This window comes from Geotrypetes seraphini, chromosome 10 (assembly GCF_902459505.1).
Source record: "Geotrypetes seraphini chromosome 10, aGeoSer1.1, whole genome shotgun sequence".
NCBI lineage: Eukaryota > Metazoa > Chordata > Amphibia > Gymnophiona > Dermophiidae > Geotrypetes > Geotrypetes seraphini.
In genome coordinates, this window is record NC_047093.1 from 47,142,683 (window position 1) to 47,157,154 (window position 14,472).

Here is a 14,472-nt window from a genome sequence, read left to right on the forward strand (position 1 = left end):
TAGCAGACACACTACCATCTTGACTGCACTTTCGCACTCCTGACAAGATGGAGTTCGGATCAACCAGTTGTCCAAGGAAAGATGGACATGGACCCCCCCTGCCAGTGGCGAAAGCCGCCAAAACTACCATCACCTTGGTGAAAATGTGGGGTGCCTTCGCAAGGCCAAAGGTCATAGCTGCGAACTGGAAAAGCTGTTGTAGACCATGGATAACACAAAAATCGGCGATGTCTGGGTAGATCGAAATATGGAGGAAAGCTTCTGTGCAATCCAAGGACGCCCGAATCTCTCCTGGAGAGAGAGAGCAGCTAGTACTGTGCGATCTGTGTTCATGCGGAAAAGAAGAATCCGCAAGAAGAGGTTGACCGACTTTAGATCCAGAATGGAACTCCACAGGCTCTGTCTGTAGCATGAGGAAGTCTAATGAATATCTGCCTAAGCCCAATTTGTGTTCTGGAACAGGTTCCAGCACCCCGCTGTCTAAAAAGCATTGCAGAGCGTCGTGGATCCTGGACTCTTTTCCAGTTGACTTGCCAGAATCCAGAATCAAATCCTGACGCAGGAAAAAGATCTAACTTGTGCCCCTTCCAAATGATGGCCAGCACCCATCGATCTGAGGAAAGTCAAGTCCACTCCTGATAAAACCAAGAAGTTGGCCTCCGTATAAGGAAACCCCACCCGACCCCTAGCATCATCAGAGCTGTTTCGGTGCAGCCACTGAACGGGAATCTGAGGCCTGAGGAAGTCTGGAATTGGAAAAGTTGTAGGGGGCGTAGTCCTGGGAATGCCTCTGGGAGGAAGAATCTGTGGATCCCCGACACTTGTGAGAGGAACGAAAAGCACTACAATCCCCTCCCGATGCTCGGCAAAACATTCATATGGAGAGACTTAGGGTGGCACTCATTAACATTTGTGTAGAGGTCAACCAGATCTGTACCAACAAGAAGCTGGCCCTTGAAAGGACATCTGCTTAAGGAGGCCCTTGAGGCAGCGTCCCCAGCCCAAAGAAAGATCAAAAGAGTCCAGTACACAGACACTGCACAAGCAGAGAATGCACTATGAACTCGAATGAGATCATAAAGGGCATCCAGCACAAAATCCACACCATCCAGCACCAGTGGAGGACAGGCATGCATCTCCACAGAGGACGCATTGCGCAGGCCGGAAAGACGGACACGCGCCATGAAGAAAGCGGACACCGCAGCTTTGATATACAAAAATGCCACTAGAAAAAAAAAATATTCAACATAATATCCACACTGCAATCCTGAGAGTCCTTAAACCTCACTCCCCCATCACTAAGGGGGGGGGGGGGGGCTGCACACTGGATATCCTGCACTGCAATAGAATAAAATCAGGATCCAAGGGATAAAGCTGAGACACAGCATTCAAAGGTCGGGAAGAGCTTTCTGGGGTATCACATTGTTCTGAAACCAGACCAAGGAGCTGTGGACGAGAAGGAAAAAAGGCACATGAGAACGGTCCATGACCAAAGCTTGAGAAGTGGAATGTGGAGAATTCAAATGGAGCTCTTTCAGATCAGCAATAAAAAAGGCATATAGAACCCTATTTAAAAATCTGCGACAGAAGGGTCAGCACCCAAATCTGCCAGATCCAAAATAGAAGCGGTGTCAGGAAACAGAAGTCATAATATCTGCATGGCAACTACTGCAATCGAGGTCTGACATAGCCAGATGAGAGGGCTTCCGAACAGAAAGCTCCGCCACAGGCGCAACAGACTGGATCTGAAGACAATGCTTTTCAGAGATGCCAAATAACATCCGGTGAAAATGCTAATCCTGCAATCATGGCAGAGCTCGGTTGAGACACATGTGCCGCACCAAAAGAGTTCGTAGACTTGGAATGTAGCTGTTTTTCACCAGACTCCAGGACGGCCTCAGGGTGAGATTTTTTTCCAAAGGCATGGACCCAGGCCGACTCCCTCCCCCAGCATGCTACTGTCAGCATAGCTATTGCTGGCATTCAGCATTTTCAATTGGCATAACTGATGTCAGCAAAGGCCTATGGGAAATTATATCAATCTGACTGGCATGTGAATGCAGATAGACCCTGAGTGAAGGCACACTGTTTCATATCGCCCGAAAAGATGGTTTTAAGTAGCCCTGATTAAATCATGATTAGCTAAAAGGTGTTAATGTCTGATTAAGAGGGTGCTTAGGACAATGGGTCCAGGTGCACAGATAACTAAAGTTAATCAGAAACTATTGTCAGAGGCATACTGGAAATTACATTTGACCATAGCCTATTCTTCGGCTGTCTAGCTCAATAGTTTCTATATTCAGAATAAGATTCCAAGCTATAAAAGCCCCCTTGCAGCATCACCCCCCTCTCTTCTCTTGACTCTTGGCACTCTGGTCCTCTCTTCTATCTCTTGAGCTCTCTCTTTCTCTGTCTATCCTTCTCTTTGGAACACGAAGCTTGGACCATCACCCTATCCCCCTTTTCTCTCTCTCTGCCTTTCCCTGGAACTTCAGGCTTCTATGTCTCTCTTTTCCTCTGAACTCTGTAAGGCAGGGAAACTGCGTTGCTCTCTCATTAATTGTAATGCTTAATTGTAATGCTTATAAATATTGCTTTTCTGTAAGCCTATTTCTATAATATATTCTTTATGCAATCACCTCTGGCTGTGCCTGTTTGATTCTACTTCCTGGTGAATGTTCAGTGAGGGAACTGAACCTGGGACCTGGCGTTTGTAAGGGCGCCTCTCAAGTGACCCCACCAACCATACATTGTGGGGGCCTCTAACAAACCTTACAGCTACAACACGCGATACACAGTTGCTGATTCAGTGCCAATCCGGCACAATCAGGGCCTGATTCTACAGTCCTACAGCTGTCTAATCAGCCAATCGGGATGCACGTTTTTTTAAAAAAATGCTCCCCAGGCAGGCCGCCTATATTGAAGGCGAGGCCCGCAAGACACCTAGGCCCTGATTCTAAATAGGACGCCCGGGAGAGGCGTCCTATTCAGAATCGGCCTAAACTAAACCCCGATTCTGTAACCGGTGTCCATGTTACAGACGCGGGTTAGAGAAACTGGTTAGATTAGAAACAGCTCGCTACATTTATCGCGGCAAGGGATCTCTCTGCCGCTATAAGTATAGCGGGCCGCGGCCCCCTGACCAGGAGGGTGCCCAAACCCTCTGCCCGGAGACGCACCCCCCCCCTGACATTACCGATCCCCCCTCCCCCCCCAACAATATCGATAGCTGGCAGGAGGGTGCCCAATCCCTCCTGCCCGAAGACGCACCCCCCTCGGCGCTAACCCCCCCCAAACCTCCACTCCACCAAACCTGCTCTTAAAAGGGTCTTGCACGTCTTGAGCCGGCAGGCACGCCTCGTCGAAATGAGGCGGGCCCGCCCCTTCCCGGCCCATCCCGCGGAAGCCTAAGGCCTGATTGGCCCAGGCTCTAGAAGTCTGGACCAATCAGGCCTTAGGCATAGCGGGTCCGCCCATCCCCACTAAGTCTAAGGTCTGATTGGCCAATCAGGCCTTAGATTAAGTGGGGATGGGTGGACCCGCTTTGCCTAAGGCCTGATTGGTCCAGGCTTCTAGAGCCTGGGCCAATCAGGCCTTAGGCTTCGGTGGGATTGGCCGGGAAGGGGCGGGCCCGCTTCATTTCGACAAGGCGTGCCTGCCGGCTTAAGACGTGCAAGACCCTTCTAAGAACAGGTTTGGTGGAGTGGAGGTTTGGGGGGATTAGCGCCGGGGGGGTGCGTCTTCGGGCAGGAGGGATTGGGCACCCTCCTGCCAGCTATCGATATTGTCGGGGGGGGGGGGAATCGGTAGTGTCGGGGGGGTGCGGTCGGTAGTGTCGGAGGGGGTGCGTCTTCGGGCAGAGGGTTTGGGCACCCTCCTGGTCAGGGGGCCACGGCCCGCTATACTTATAGCGGCAGAGAGATCCCTTGCCGCGATAAGTATAGCGGCCGCGTCTACTTACAATGTAGGCCAGCATTTTGCTAGCCTACATTTTAAGCTTCTCCTCTACTAGGGAGACGCGTAGGGCCGCCTAGGTTCAGCCTAAGGCCCGCCTAAGGCCCTTAGACGAGCTTAGGCATCTTGCGGGTCTCCCTAGGCTCCCGGAGGTGCCTTCAGGCTTGCCTGGGGAGCATTTTTTTTTTTTTAAAAACGTGCATCCCGATTGGCTGATTAGACAGCTGTAGGACGCCTAAAATCGGGATGCACTTTAGAGAATCAGGGCCTCAATGTCCACATTCAACAGATTAGGGACTAGGGAGTCCATCCCAAACAATTTTTAATCAAATGAAGGGGTTTTGAGGCAAAAATTAAAAGTTAGAAAAAAAGATAGTTTTTAAAATCCAAGATGGCTGCCGCCATGAATTTGCACCAAAAAGACCAAAAAAACAAAAATAAAAAATAGCAATTTGAGTCTGGGGAGGTGGGAGACCTGAACCCTAGCCTCAGAAATTGTAAAAAAATGATCTTAAAAATGTTGGACAAGCCACCCCTTAAGTTCCCATTGGAAAACATGGAGGGTTACTCACAATTCTGCAGTGGCTTTCTTGTCAGCGATTTTAACAACAGCTGAAGGGAGAAAAAGGACTTTCTGCCTCAGAAACTGCTCCAAATGACTAGAGATGAAAATCCTCAGACTGCCAGTCAGCCAGACACCGACTATGACCTCCACCCCTCGGATCGTGTCAAGCAGTCAGGGGCGGAAAAGGCAGCTTGCGACTTGAAACCCAAATGGGTTTCATTCCAGATGCATACAGCCTGCACTTAAAACCCGTGACAAGGTCACCCGGCAGCAAACTCCCAGGGGAAGGGACCCTGAGTTTAGGAACAGTGGCACACAGCAGGCTGGCTCCACAGATCCACCTAAGTTTCTCTGTGAAGAAGCAGTCTGGTACCACGGGACCAAGTCCTTTCCTCCAATAGGGGACCACCAGAAGGGGTTTCAAGGCACTGAAGCCACCGAGAAAACGAACTTTAAGCAAAAAAGTAAGAAAAAGAAGCAGAGCAATTGCAAAGACTTTTGCACGGATTGTTTGCAGAAATTGTAACTGGATATGTTTGCTAGCTCTCAGGCCAAAGGGGTGGAGAATGAGCTCAGAAAAGTGTTGGATTTCTGCAACTCCCGGATTGCAGGTTGGGATTGAACACTTAGCGTAGGGAATCTCAGTCCACTGCACTAACCTTTAGGCTACTCCTCCACTCCAGAACACAAACAGCAATTTTCCCAGCTTTCAACTCTTTTACATATTGCTCCATTTACTCTGGAATGGTTTCATTGATATTGCTTGTTTTCTTTATATTTTCCCTACTTTACAGTAAAGTTCAAAACATGGCATATCAAAAAAATTGAAGTAAGTCAAGTACAGTTTTTGAAAACCTGATAGGACTATGTTTGGCAGAAATCCTCAAAAGAGGAAAAGCCAAATCTATAGCATGATGGACCACAGTTGTTATTTCTTTGGTGTGCACACACATTTAAGACTGAGAAGCCCCCTGTTTGGGCCTTCAATAATTGACCTCATGACACTTAATATGCTGGTAAAGTAATATATATTTTATTAATAAACAATAACAGCTTACAAGAATAAACCTTTCAGCATATGGAGTAACAGAGTATAGGTATATCAAGTCGCCTTGACAAAACCTCGGATCTGTTCTGTCTATATCAGCATAAGGCTATCTTATATACATTTTGGCAGCCTAAGGCCATGTTGGTAGATATTACATTTCTAGTTTCTATTGGTTACTTACAATTGTCATTTCACTTAGTTTCTTAATTGGTTTACAATTTTACTTGTTTTGAGTCATACTGTGCACAACGTCCTGTTTACTAAAAATGCTACCTATGTCCCGTCAAATGCCATTTTAATATCAAGGTCATCAATTCACTGAGTAAAGGGTCGGCCTATTCCGGGACTTTCCTTGTGTAATAGTTAATTTTATATTCTTGGTTAATAGTATGTGCTAATCCCTCTTATATTCGTTTCCTTATTTTTATGATACTCTCCAGCAGATGGTCAGGCTAGCTTCTAGGTGGAAGGATAAGTTCCACTTGACTTGCTTTCTCAGCAAGAACAATTTGTGTAAAAGCTGACAGTTTAATTCTTAGGCCTTTAAAACAGTGTTGGCCTATTTCTTTCATCCTGGGGATTTCAAGGGGCCTATCTTCACCTCCAGTATCATGGAGGACTTAAAATCTTCACCTGTATAGGCCTCTCTTCTCCCCCCTCCTTCCTCAAGACCATGAGAGATTCCAGGAATTTTGGTTGTTTCTATTAGTGCTCATGTTGCTACTAGATATGATTACTGATTAATTATGCTAAACAGTGGGAGACATCAATCAATCCATTCATTCATTAAAGAGAATAGGAGGATTCCAAAACACTTAATGAGAAATATTCTCTCATCTCTTGAAAGGCCCTTCAAAGAATAATAAAGTGATGGTAAACAACAGAACTGTATCAAACAGTATACTATTTAGTCAAATACAAATAATGAGTATTGAACTTTAACTAACAAATAATAAAAGAAGCAACATGAAATTAAAAAATCAGGTGTTTATTTCAGTATGATTTAGCACTGTACAGCCCCAGATTATTTGTAGTCAAATTTAAATCATTATTCAGCCAAATACAAATAATGTATTCAGGGCACTATTTGAGGTTGAACTTAATATGAATATTCAGTACAGCTCTAAATAACTATTCTGAAAAATGCTCCATTAAACAATGCAAGAGCATTATCTTACCTCTCTGTGAATATACACGTCTCCCTCCATATTCGTAGGTTATAGTGTCAAAGACGGATCGCAAATACTAAAAAAAAGGTAAATAACTTTTCGCTTTCATATTCGTGGGGATTTGTGGTATAGCCCTCGCAAATACCATGAAATCACGAATACAGTTTTATCGTTAGTATTTGCAATTGTTTTAAAAACAAGATACTGTATTGCATGGTTCTCTCTGCACCCCCCAAACGCTGCCGTTTACCCAACCACACTGAAGCAAGTGCTGAACTTTTCTCTCTGCACACTTTCTCCAACACTGCCAGTTGCCCGACCATGCTGACAAAAAGCACTGAACTTTTTTCTCGGCACTCCAGAACAATGACATTTGGGGGACGGAGTCAGCAAGATGAAAACTGCGAATAATCGAAATTGCACATGCTGAACCCACAAATATGGAGGGAGAAATGTAATTTGTATCTAAAATGTTTTCCCTAGAACTGAGGACAATAACACCAATATTTTCTGTAAAATGCTCCATAGAATGAGATACATAGGCTTTAGTCCACTACCAAGAGCACCCACCACAAAGTGTACTCCTGGTGGAATTCTGCGCAACTGCACAACACAGAATTTACGCAGAATTGCACAGTTACAAAGAATTTCCCTTTTCCTGCACAGAATCTTGGAAAGTATCAGCTACTGGCAGTGGCATAGCGAGGGTAGGAGGCGCCCGGGGCAATGGCACCCCCATTCCCTCCTCTTCACCCCCTCCTTCCATGCAACCTCCCTTCCCCCATAGCTCTTTAAATCTTTGCTAGCACGAGCAGTTTCTCCGGCCTGCTGCTCTCCCCAAGACCAGGAAGTGATTTAAGAGGGAAGCCAGGCCGGCGTAAGCAGCAGGCCAGAGAAGATGCTCGCACTGGTGAAGATTTAAAGATGTACCAGGGAGGGGGAGCATGAGCGTGGCGTGGGAAGTGAATAGGAGCCAATGCCCCCACCAAGACACTGTCAGGGGAGGTGTTCCCCCTCCCTTATTATCCATTGGCAATCAGGTCACGGTATCGGCAGTGATTCTCACATGCTGCCTGCTGCTAACCCGTAAGTCTCTTCGCAGAGAGGGGAGGCTTCCGGGTTAGCAGCAGGCAGCATGTGAGAATCACTGCCAACACCTTAACCTGATGAAGCAAGCCTTACTAGGAAGAGTAAAGGGGTGGGGTGAGAGGAAGGAAACATGCTGGCACAGGGAGAGGAGGGAAGGGGTGAGAGGAAGGAAATATGCTGGCACGAGGAGGGGAGGGGTGAGAGAAAGAAAACATGCTGGCACAGGGGAGGGGAGGGTGAGAGGAAGGAAAGATGCTGGCATAGGATGAGGGGAGGAAGCCACATATGGGGAGGAAGATAGATAGGTTTGACCCAGGGCACAAGGCAGGGGAAGAGAGAAATGGTGGACAGTAGGAAAGAATCAGAAATGTTGAATATGACAGAGGAAGGGAGAGAATGCTGCATATGGGGGGGAGAGAGACAGGTGTTGAACATGGGGATGGATGAGATGGAGAGTGAGGAGGAGGGAAATGTTGGACCCAGGAGCAGAATAGAGTGATGGGACTGACGACTGGCAATGGGAGTGAAGGAAGAGAGTGGTAGAAACTCTGGACCATAGGGGAGAGTGAAGGAGGGAAGACAGAAGAGTGAGATGTCAGGTTATGAGGGTGGAGGAAGGAAGACACTGAGAATGGTAGAACCCTGAGAGGGAGGAGAGGGTGGCAAGGAAATGGATAAGAGGATAGATATAACAGAGGGTAGAAATATGGTAATGGGGGTACACTGAAGATGAAAAGGAATGGAGGGCTTAGGAAGGAATAAGATGGGAAATGGGAGAGAAGATAGAAATTTGATAGGTAGTTGAAAAGTGAAAAAGAAGAGAAGGATAAGAGGCAGAAAAAGCTAAAAAGGAATGATCAATATGTCAGAGGCAGTTTAGTAAGGGAATAGACAGGAGAGAGTAGATAAAACAAAAGGATAGCAGCTGCTTGAAGGAGAATTAGCAGATGACAGGAAAGCAGAAAAAAGAAATTGGAACCAACATCATGGACAAATAAAACATCCAGACAACAAAGGTAGAAGAAAAACATTTTATTTTAAATGTTTTAAATGAAATATGGATAATTAGCAAAAATATTGTTTAAATTTTGACAAACTGCAGATTCGTTAATTTTGTGCACAGAATTAATAATTTTTTTGAACAGAATTTCACTGGGAGTAAGAGCACAGGGCAGTAAATATTCCATAGAATTGAACAAATACAGGTATAATTTTATAGAAGCTTTTACATTAATATGCCTTTGTATATACTCAGAATGCCTCTTTATAAAACTACAACTGCAAATTCAGGTATGGGCATATTATGAGTGGTGCATGAGTCACGATTTATGCACATTGTTTATTAAATGGGTTTTAGAGAGCTCATTGCAATAGACATGATATCTCACCTCTCTGAAGAGTGCTCCATAGAACTGAACAATATAAGGGCAGTCACTACTTCTCATTACTACGTCTAAGTCCATAAGGAGTTGCTTCTGCTCCTTTTCATCCACTGTCGACCGAATCCTCTAATTAAAAAATGACATTGTGTATCAGTAAATGGCCACCAGTAAGTTATTAGTTTCACTATTAAGCATTTTCAACTAATTGGATCATTAAGTTTACTTTATAATGTAAACTGAGCTATTCCATCACACAACAGAAGTAGATTTTTTTCTGCACATGGAAAAATTAGTTCTTACCTGATAATTTTACTTTGTTTAGTCCCAACAGATCAATCCAGAGACTTGCAGGTTATATCCATCTACCAGCAAGTAAAGATAGAGAGAACAGAACCCTGCCATATAGGATATTGTGTAGCAGGTTCCTTCAATATTTCCAATAACAAAGCAGTGCAGACAAAGGAAAAAAAGGCAACGGGAACAATGACTCGAGAAACTGGAAAAGGAAAACAGCACAAATCAAATCTGCCAGAGGTCATACTCTCCACAGTAGACACACGTTGTTCCTAGCCACTTAACTTTATTCTTTTAAATTGTCTTTATATTTAACTGCATTTGCGAACAAACCCTGATAAAAACTCACAGGCAAGAAGACAGACACCATGTCCAAGGGAGGGCCTATGATCTGTTGAGACTAAGGGAAAAAAACATCATCAGATAAGAACTAATGTTTCCTCCTATTTCATCCCACATATCAATCCAAAGACTTGCAGGATGTAAAAAAAAAAAAAATGCAGTCCTCAAGTAGGACAGGACAATGTAATCCCTGCCGAAAGGACTGAGGCCCCAACACCAAATCCCCTGAGGTCAAAATATCCGAACAGAAAATTTCAAAAAGGTAAGGGCAGAGAACTAAAGTTTAAATCTGCAAAATTCTTCAAAAGAAATCAATGACAACTCCATAAAGTAAGAAGCCTATGCTCTCGTAGTATGCACCTTCAGACTCAACAGACATCTACCCACTAAAATATAAGCTGATGAGAAGATGACTATAACTTAGCAGAGGCTTGGTCGCTCTACTTGCGTCCGTAAATAGCACAGCTAGTCAAGAGTGCCTGACCACCATGGCAACCTCCAGGTAAGCAATCATAATTCTGCGAACATCCAAACACCTAAGGGAATGAACTCCCTCAGATAGCCCTCTCTGCAAAAGATGCTTAGAGAAGTCAGCTGATTCAGATGGAAACAAGTTCACCCTTGGAAGAAACAAAGGAACAAACTAGATAGTGACTCCTGCATCAGAAAAATAAAATGAGGAACTGTCTTGGCAGCATCAGGCTCATAACACTGCCGCAAGCCTGGCCAAAGCAAAAGTGATGCTTCAAAAGAGCTTATCCAGAGAAAGAACATTAAGATTCCAAAATGGACAACAGCCCTCAAAGGGGCTCAAAGTGAACTACTCCCTAAAGAAAACAGACATCTGGATGCATTGCTAGTGAGGCCCCCAGAACATTAACTCTTATGAATTTTGTAAAGGCAAAAGAAACTTGGGGGGGGGAGGCAGAAGCCAGGTGAAGCTCTCCTGCCTGAATTTCTTGTAAGCCAAATGCTCCTAAGTCAGAGAGAAAAAAGAGAGAACTACGATGCACAACCCCAAAGATCAACCTAAAAACATTGTTCAAAGATGCCTTTGGACTATGACCGTCGTTTTAAGGATGTTTTACATGTGTTTTAGACCTGCACTATTGCCAATTTTTGTGTTTTCCCTTTCTCCTATTCCTCCCTACTTCCTTTTTTCTCTTTAAATAATGTAGTTCCTTCCCCATTTTCCCTAATGTCTCATTTTTAGTATGTATTTCATTGCTACGTACTGTCTGTCCTATTCATTATGTATACTTTTTTTTTAATTCCCCTTTTTAACTCTGTAAACCGCCTTGAAGCCTGATTAGGCGGTATATAAAATTTTTAATAAACTTGAAAACTTGAAACTGCAAGCAAGTCCCAACACAAATTGCAAGCCTCAAAAAGGAACTAACTAGCTACATAGGGAATCCAACTCTTCAAGGAAGAGATGAAAAGGAAGGTAATATTTGGACTGCTAAACAGTACTGGTAAAAGTGAGCCAGAGTGCCCTTCGCAAATGTAGCCCAAAAATGCGCAGGGACTAAAGGATGTCCAGAATGAAAAGTCTCAAAGCCCCAGAGAACGGAATGTGATGCCACCAAAAAGGAATATGGTGGCCAAGGGAAAAACCTGGAAGTAAGCCTGTGGGTTCGAAAGGTTGAGTAAAAAAAACAAACTGCCTTAGATGCAGCAACACTATGATTGAATGAGGTCTTTAAGAATGAAATGATATGACAAAAATCTGGATTTCCAGATGAATCCACAAACAGCACCGTCTCATGGTCTCTAAAGGAAACTAACATGGGAAGCATGATGACCACCAAAAATAAAGATTCCACCAAATATAGAAAAGACAACTTTCAAAAGCATATCTTCTCTTTCAGCTTGAAAACAATGGTCCAACCGACAGTAGCCATCAAGTTTCGCTTAGCAGCTTCAAACTGTTAGCTTCATCAGGAAATAGGACCAAAGAAAACTTTGGCAGCTGTTAGCTTATTCTATTGAAAGTTATCTTTTCTTTATTTATTGGAATCTATTTTTTAAAATACTTTAGTTTCGAAGGATCCAAGATGGCGTTCGAGTTGGACGTCTGGCGATGAGCTCTGTATCAGGGCCTCTGATTTACTCCTTCTTCTTCCGTTGGAGGCTGTATTTTTCTGTGTTTGAGGCGCAGGGTTGAGTGTCTTTTGAGCCTGCTTGCTCTCAGATTGTTATTTTTGATCTTCGCGGCTTTAGCTGCTTGGTCTTATCTCAGCGCTCAATGGGGAAGAGGAAGGGAGCTACGCAGCCGAATCCTCCGGCTGCCGCAAGCTCCAGAAACCTCAGACGATGCTTGACGCTGGAGTGAAGCATCATCAGAGAGAGACACTACCAGCCTCGAGAAGAACGCCAGATTTCACGGCGAACCTTAGTTTGAATCGGGATTCTCTTAGCCCAATCAAGATTCAGGCTCCTCTTCAAACTGTGAGAGAAGGCTCTGTGGAAGGAGAGGCATTCCTGCTTACCTGGCAAGAGGGACAGCTGGACAGCCCTGGAGGAGCAGTGGGAGCCGAGTCGTTGGGGAGTGAGACTCCCACTGTAGCCAATCTGATGGCATCAAACATAGAGGCTGGTAAGAACTTAACTTCTGCTCCTAATAGTCATCAAAACAACATGTGTAGCAGGCTAGCTGTTCTACCGCAATAGATATTTCCAGAAAGTCAAACTGATAGATGGCAGTGATATACCAAAATGGCTCTATCGGACATCTGAAATCATACTTGCAGTGAAACCAAAAGGCGCTGGAATATTTCAACTATCAAATGCACAGTGCGCGGCAGCCTCGAAAAAAGCCAACAGGATGCTGGGCATCATAAAGAAGGGCATAACAACCAGAACACAGGAAGTCATCATGCCACTGTATCGAGCGATGGTGCGCCCACATCTGGAATACTGCGTTCAGTATTGGTCGCCGCACCTCAAGAAGGACATGGCGGTACTTGAAAGAGTCCAAAGGAGAGCAACGAGAATGGTAAGAGGGCTGGAACACTGCCCATACACCGAGAGGCTGGATAGGCTGGGGCTCTTCTCTCTGGAGAAAAGGAGGCTCAGGGGAGATATGATAGAAACCTTCAAGATCATGAGGGGCATAGAGAGGGTGGATAGGGACAGATTCTTCAGACTGAAGGGGACAGCTAATACGAGGGGGCATTCTGAGAAACTGAAGGGAGATAGGTTCAAAACAAACGCAAGGAAGTTTTTTTTCACCCAGAGGGTCGTGGACACTTGGAATGCATTACCGGAGGAAGTGATCAGGCAGAGTACGGTCCAGGGATTCAAACAGGGATTGGACGGATTCCTGAGGGATAAAGGGATCATGGGATACTGAAGGAGGAGCTGGGATGTAACACAAGTATAGAAAGTTAACCAGGTAATGAGTAAAAACCAACCAGGTCGTGCATGTGAAAGACCGGAGGGCTAGGGCTTCGATAGGAAGGCAGGACTTAAATGGGAAGCCAAGGTGGCAAGGGAGCCCCTTCTGATGATTCTGACAGGTCGTGACCTGTTTGGGCCGCCGCGGGAGCGGACTGCTGGGCAGGATGGACCTGTGGTCTGACCCGGCGGAGGCACTGCTTATGTTCTTATGTTCTTAAATGCATCTAGCATCTATCAAGGAAGTCTATCCTGGCTGGCAATCCAACAAGAATCATAATTTCCTTCTGGATTTTTCTCTCTTTTTTTAAAGCTTTCAAAGTTTAATAGCCACATCAGAACAGAGCATACCCATCTTATACAGAGGTATACTCTGACTGCTAAAAAGGAAACTGAAGAGACCTGATGGAATATACTTAAAATGTTGTGAACACTTTGGCCTGCCAAATATCCTTAGGGAGACTTGTTTGTTAAATTAAACAAACAAACAAACCAATCAGGTGCAAAGGCAAATATGCCCTTTAAAGTCCAACTGCCTGCAACCACAACATGAATGGTAAAAAGATTCTTTATGTAAGAATGGCAGCAGCCACATAGCAGAAATGAAGGCAATAGTGGCAGCTGCAGCTAGTGATAGCAAGAAAAAAACCACAATGGCTGCTTTCCTGTACTGGCTGCAGTTTGTTTTGTGTTTTCTTGAGGAGGAGGGGAGTTGTTTTGTTTTTTTTCCCAAGATGTTGTCAGTGGAGTTTCAACAGGAACTCTGTGACTGCAGGTCTAAGCAGCATGTCTAGGAGGTCAGAGTCCCAAATTAGCTGGAGGAGCCACGGATTCCAAAATATATTTCGCAAGCTTAAAGGACACTAAGGGGCAGATTCTGTAAAGGGCGTCTAACTTTAAGAATCCACAATGTGGACATCCACCGACTTAGGCGTCCAAATAAAGTGGATAATAAGCCCAATTAACAACTTTAATAAGCAATAATTGGAAATTAGATAGTCAAAGGCTGAATGCAATTCACAAAATAAACATCCACAATTTTGTGGATGCCCATCGAAAAAAGCTGCACTTAACGGGATAGGCGTGGACATTGCTTTGAAATAGTCATCCATTTACAGAATCGCATGCCCATTCAGCATTCTAACACATCTACCTAACACCTAAAATGTAGGCATTGCAAAAGCAGGTCTACTTTTGAGCATGAGTTGGGTGCGAGTTAGGTGTGCCAGA

At 44.7% G+C, this 14,472-nt stretch overlaps 1 protein-coding gene across 1 annotated transcript in view; it reads right to left on the bottom strand.

Moving 5' to 3' along the window:
* The window catches only part of MAP2K4 (mitogen-activated protein kinase kinase 4), a 150,818-nt gene that overhangs the window by 81,092 nt on the left and 55,254 nt on the right, over window positions 1-14,472 (bottom strand). Inside the window, exon 5 of the mRNA XM_033961139.1 lies at window positions 9,214-9,333. Coding sequence (XP_033817030.1) covers window positions 9,214-9,333 — 120 coding nt within the window. The remainder of the gene's footprint in view (window positions 1-9,213; window positions 9,334-14,472) is intronic.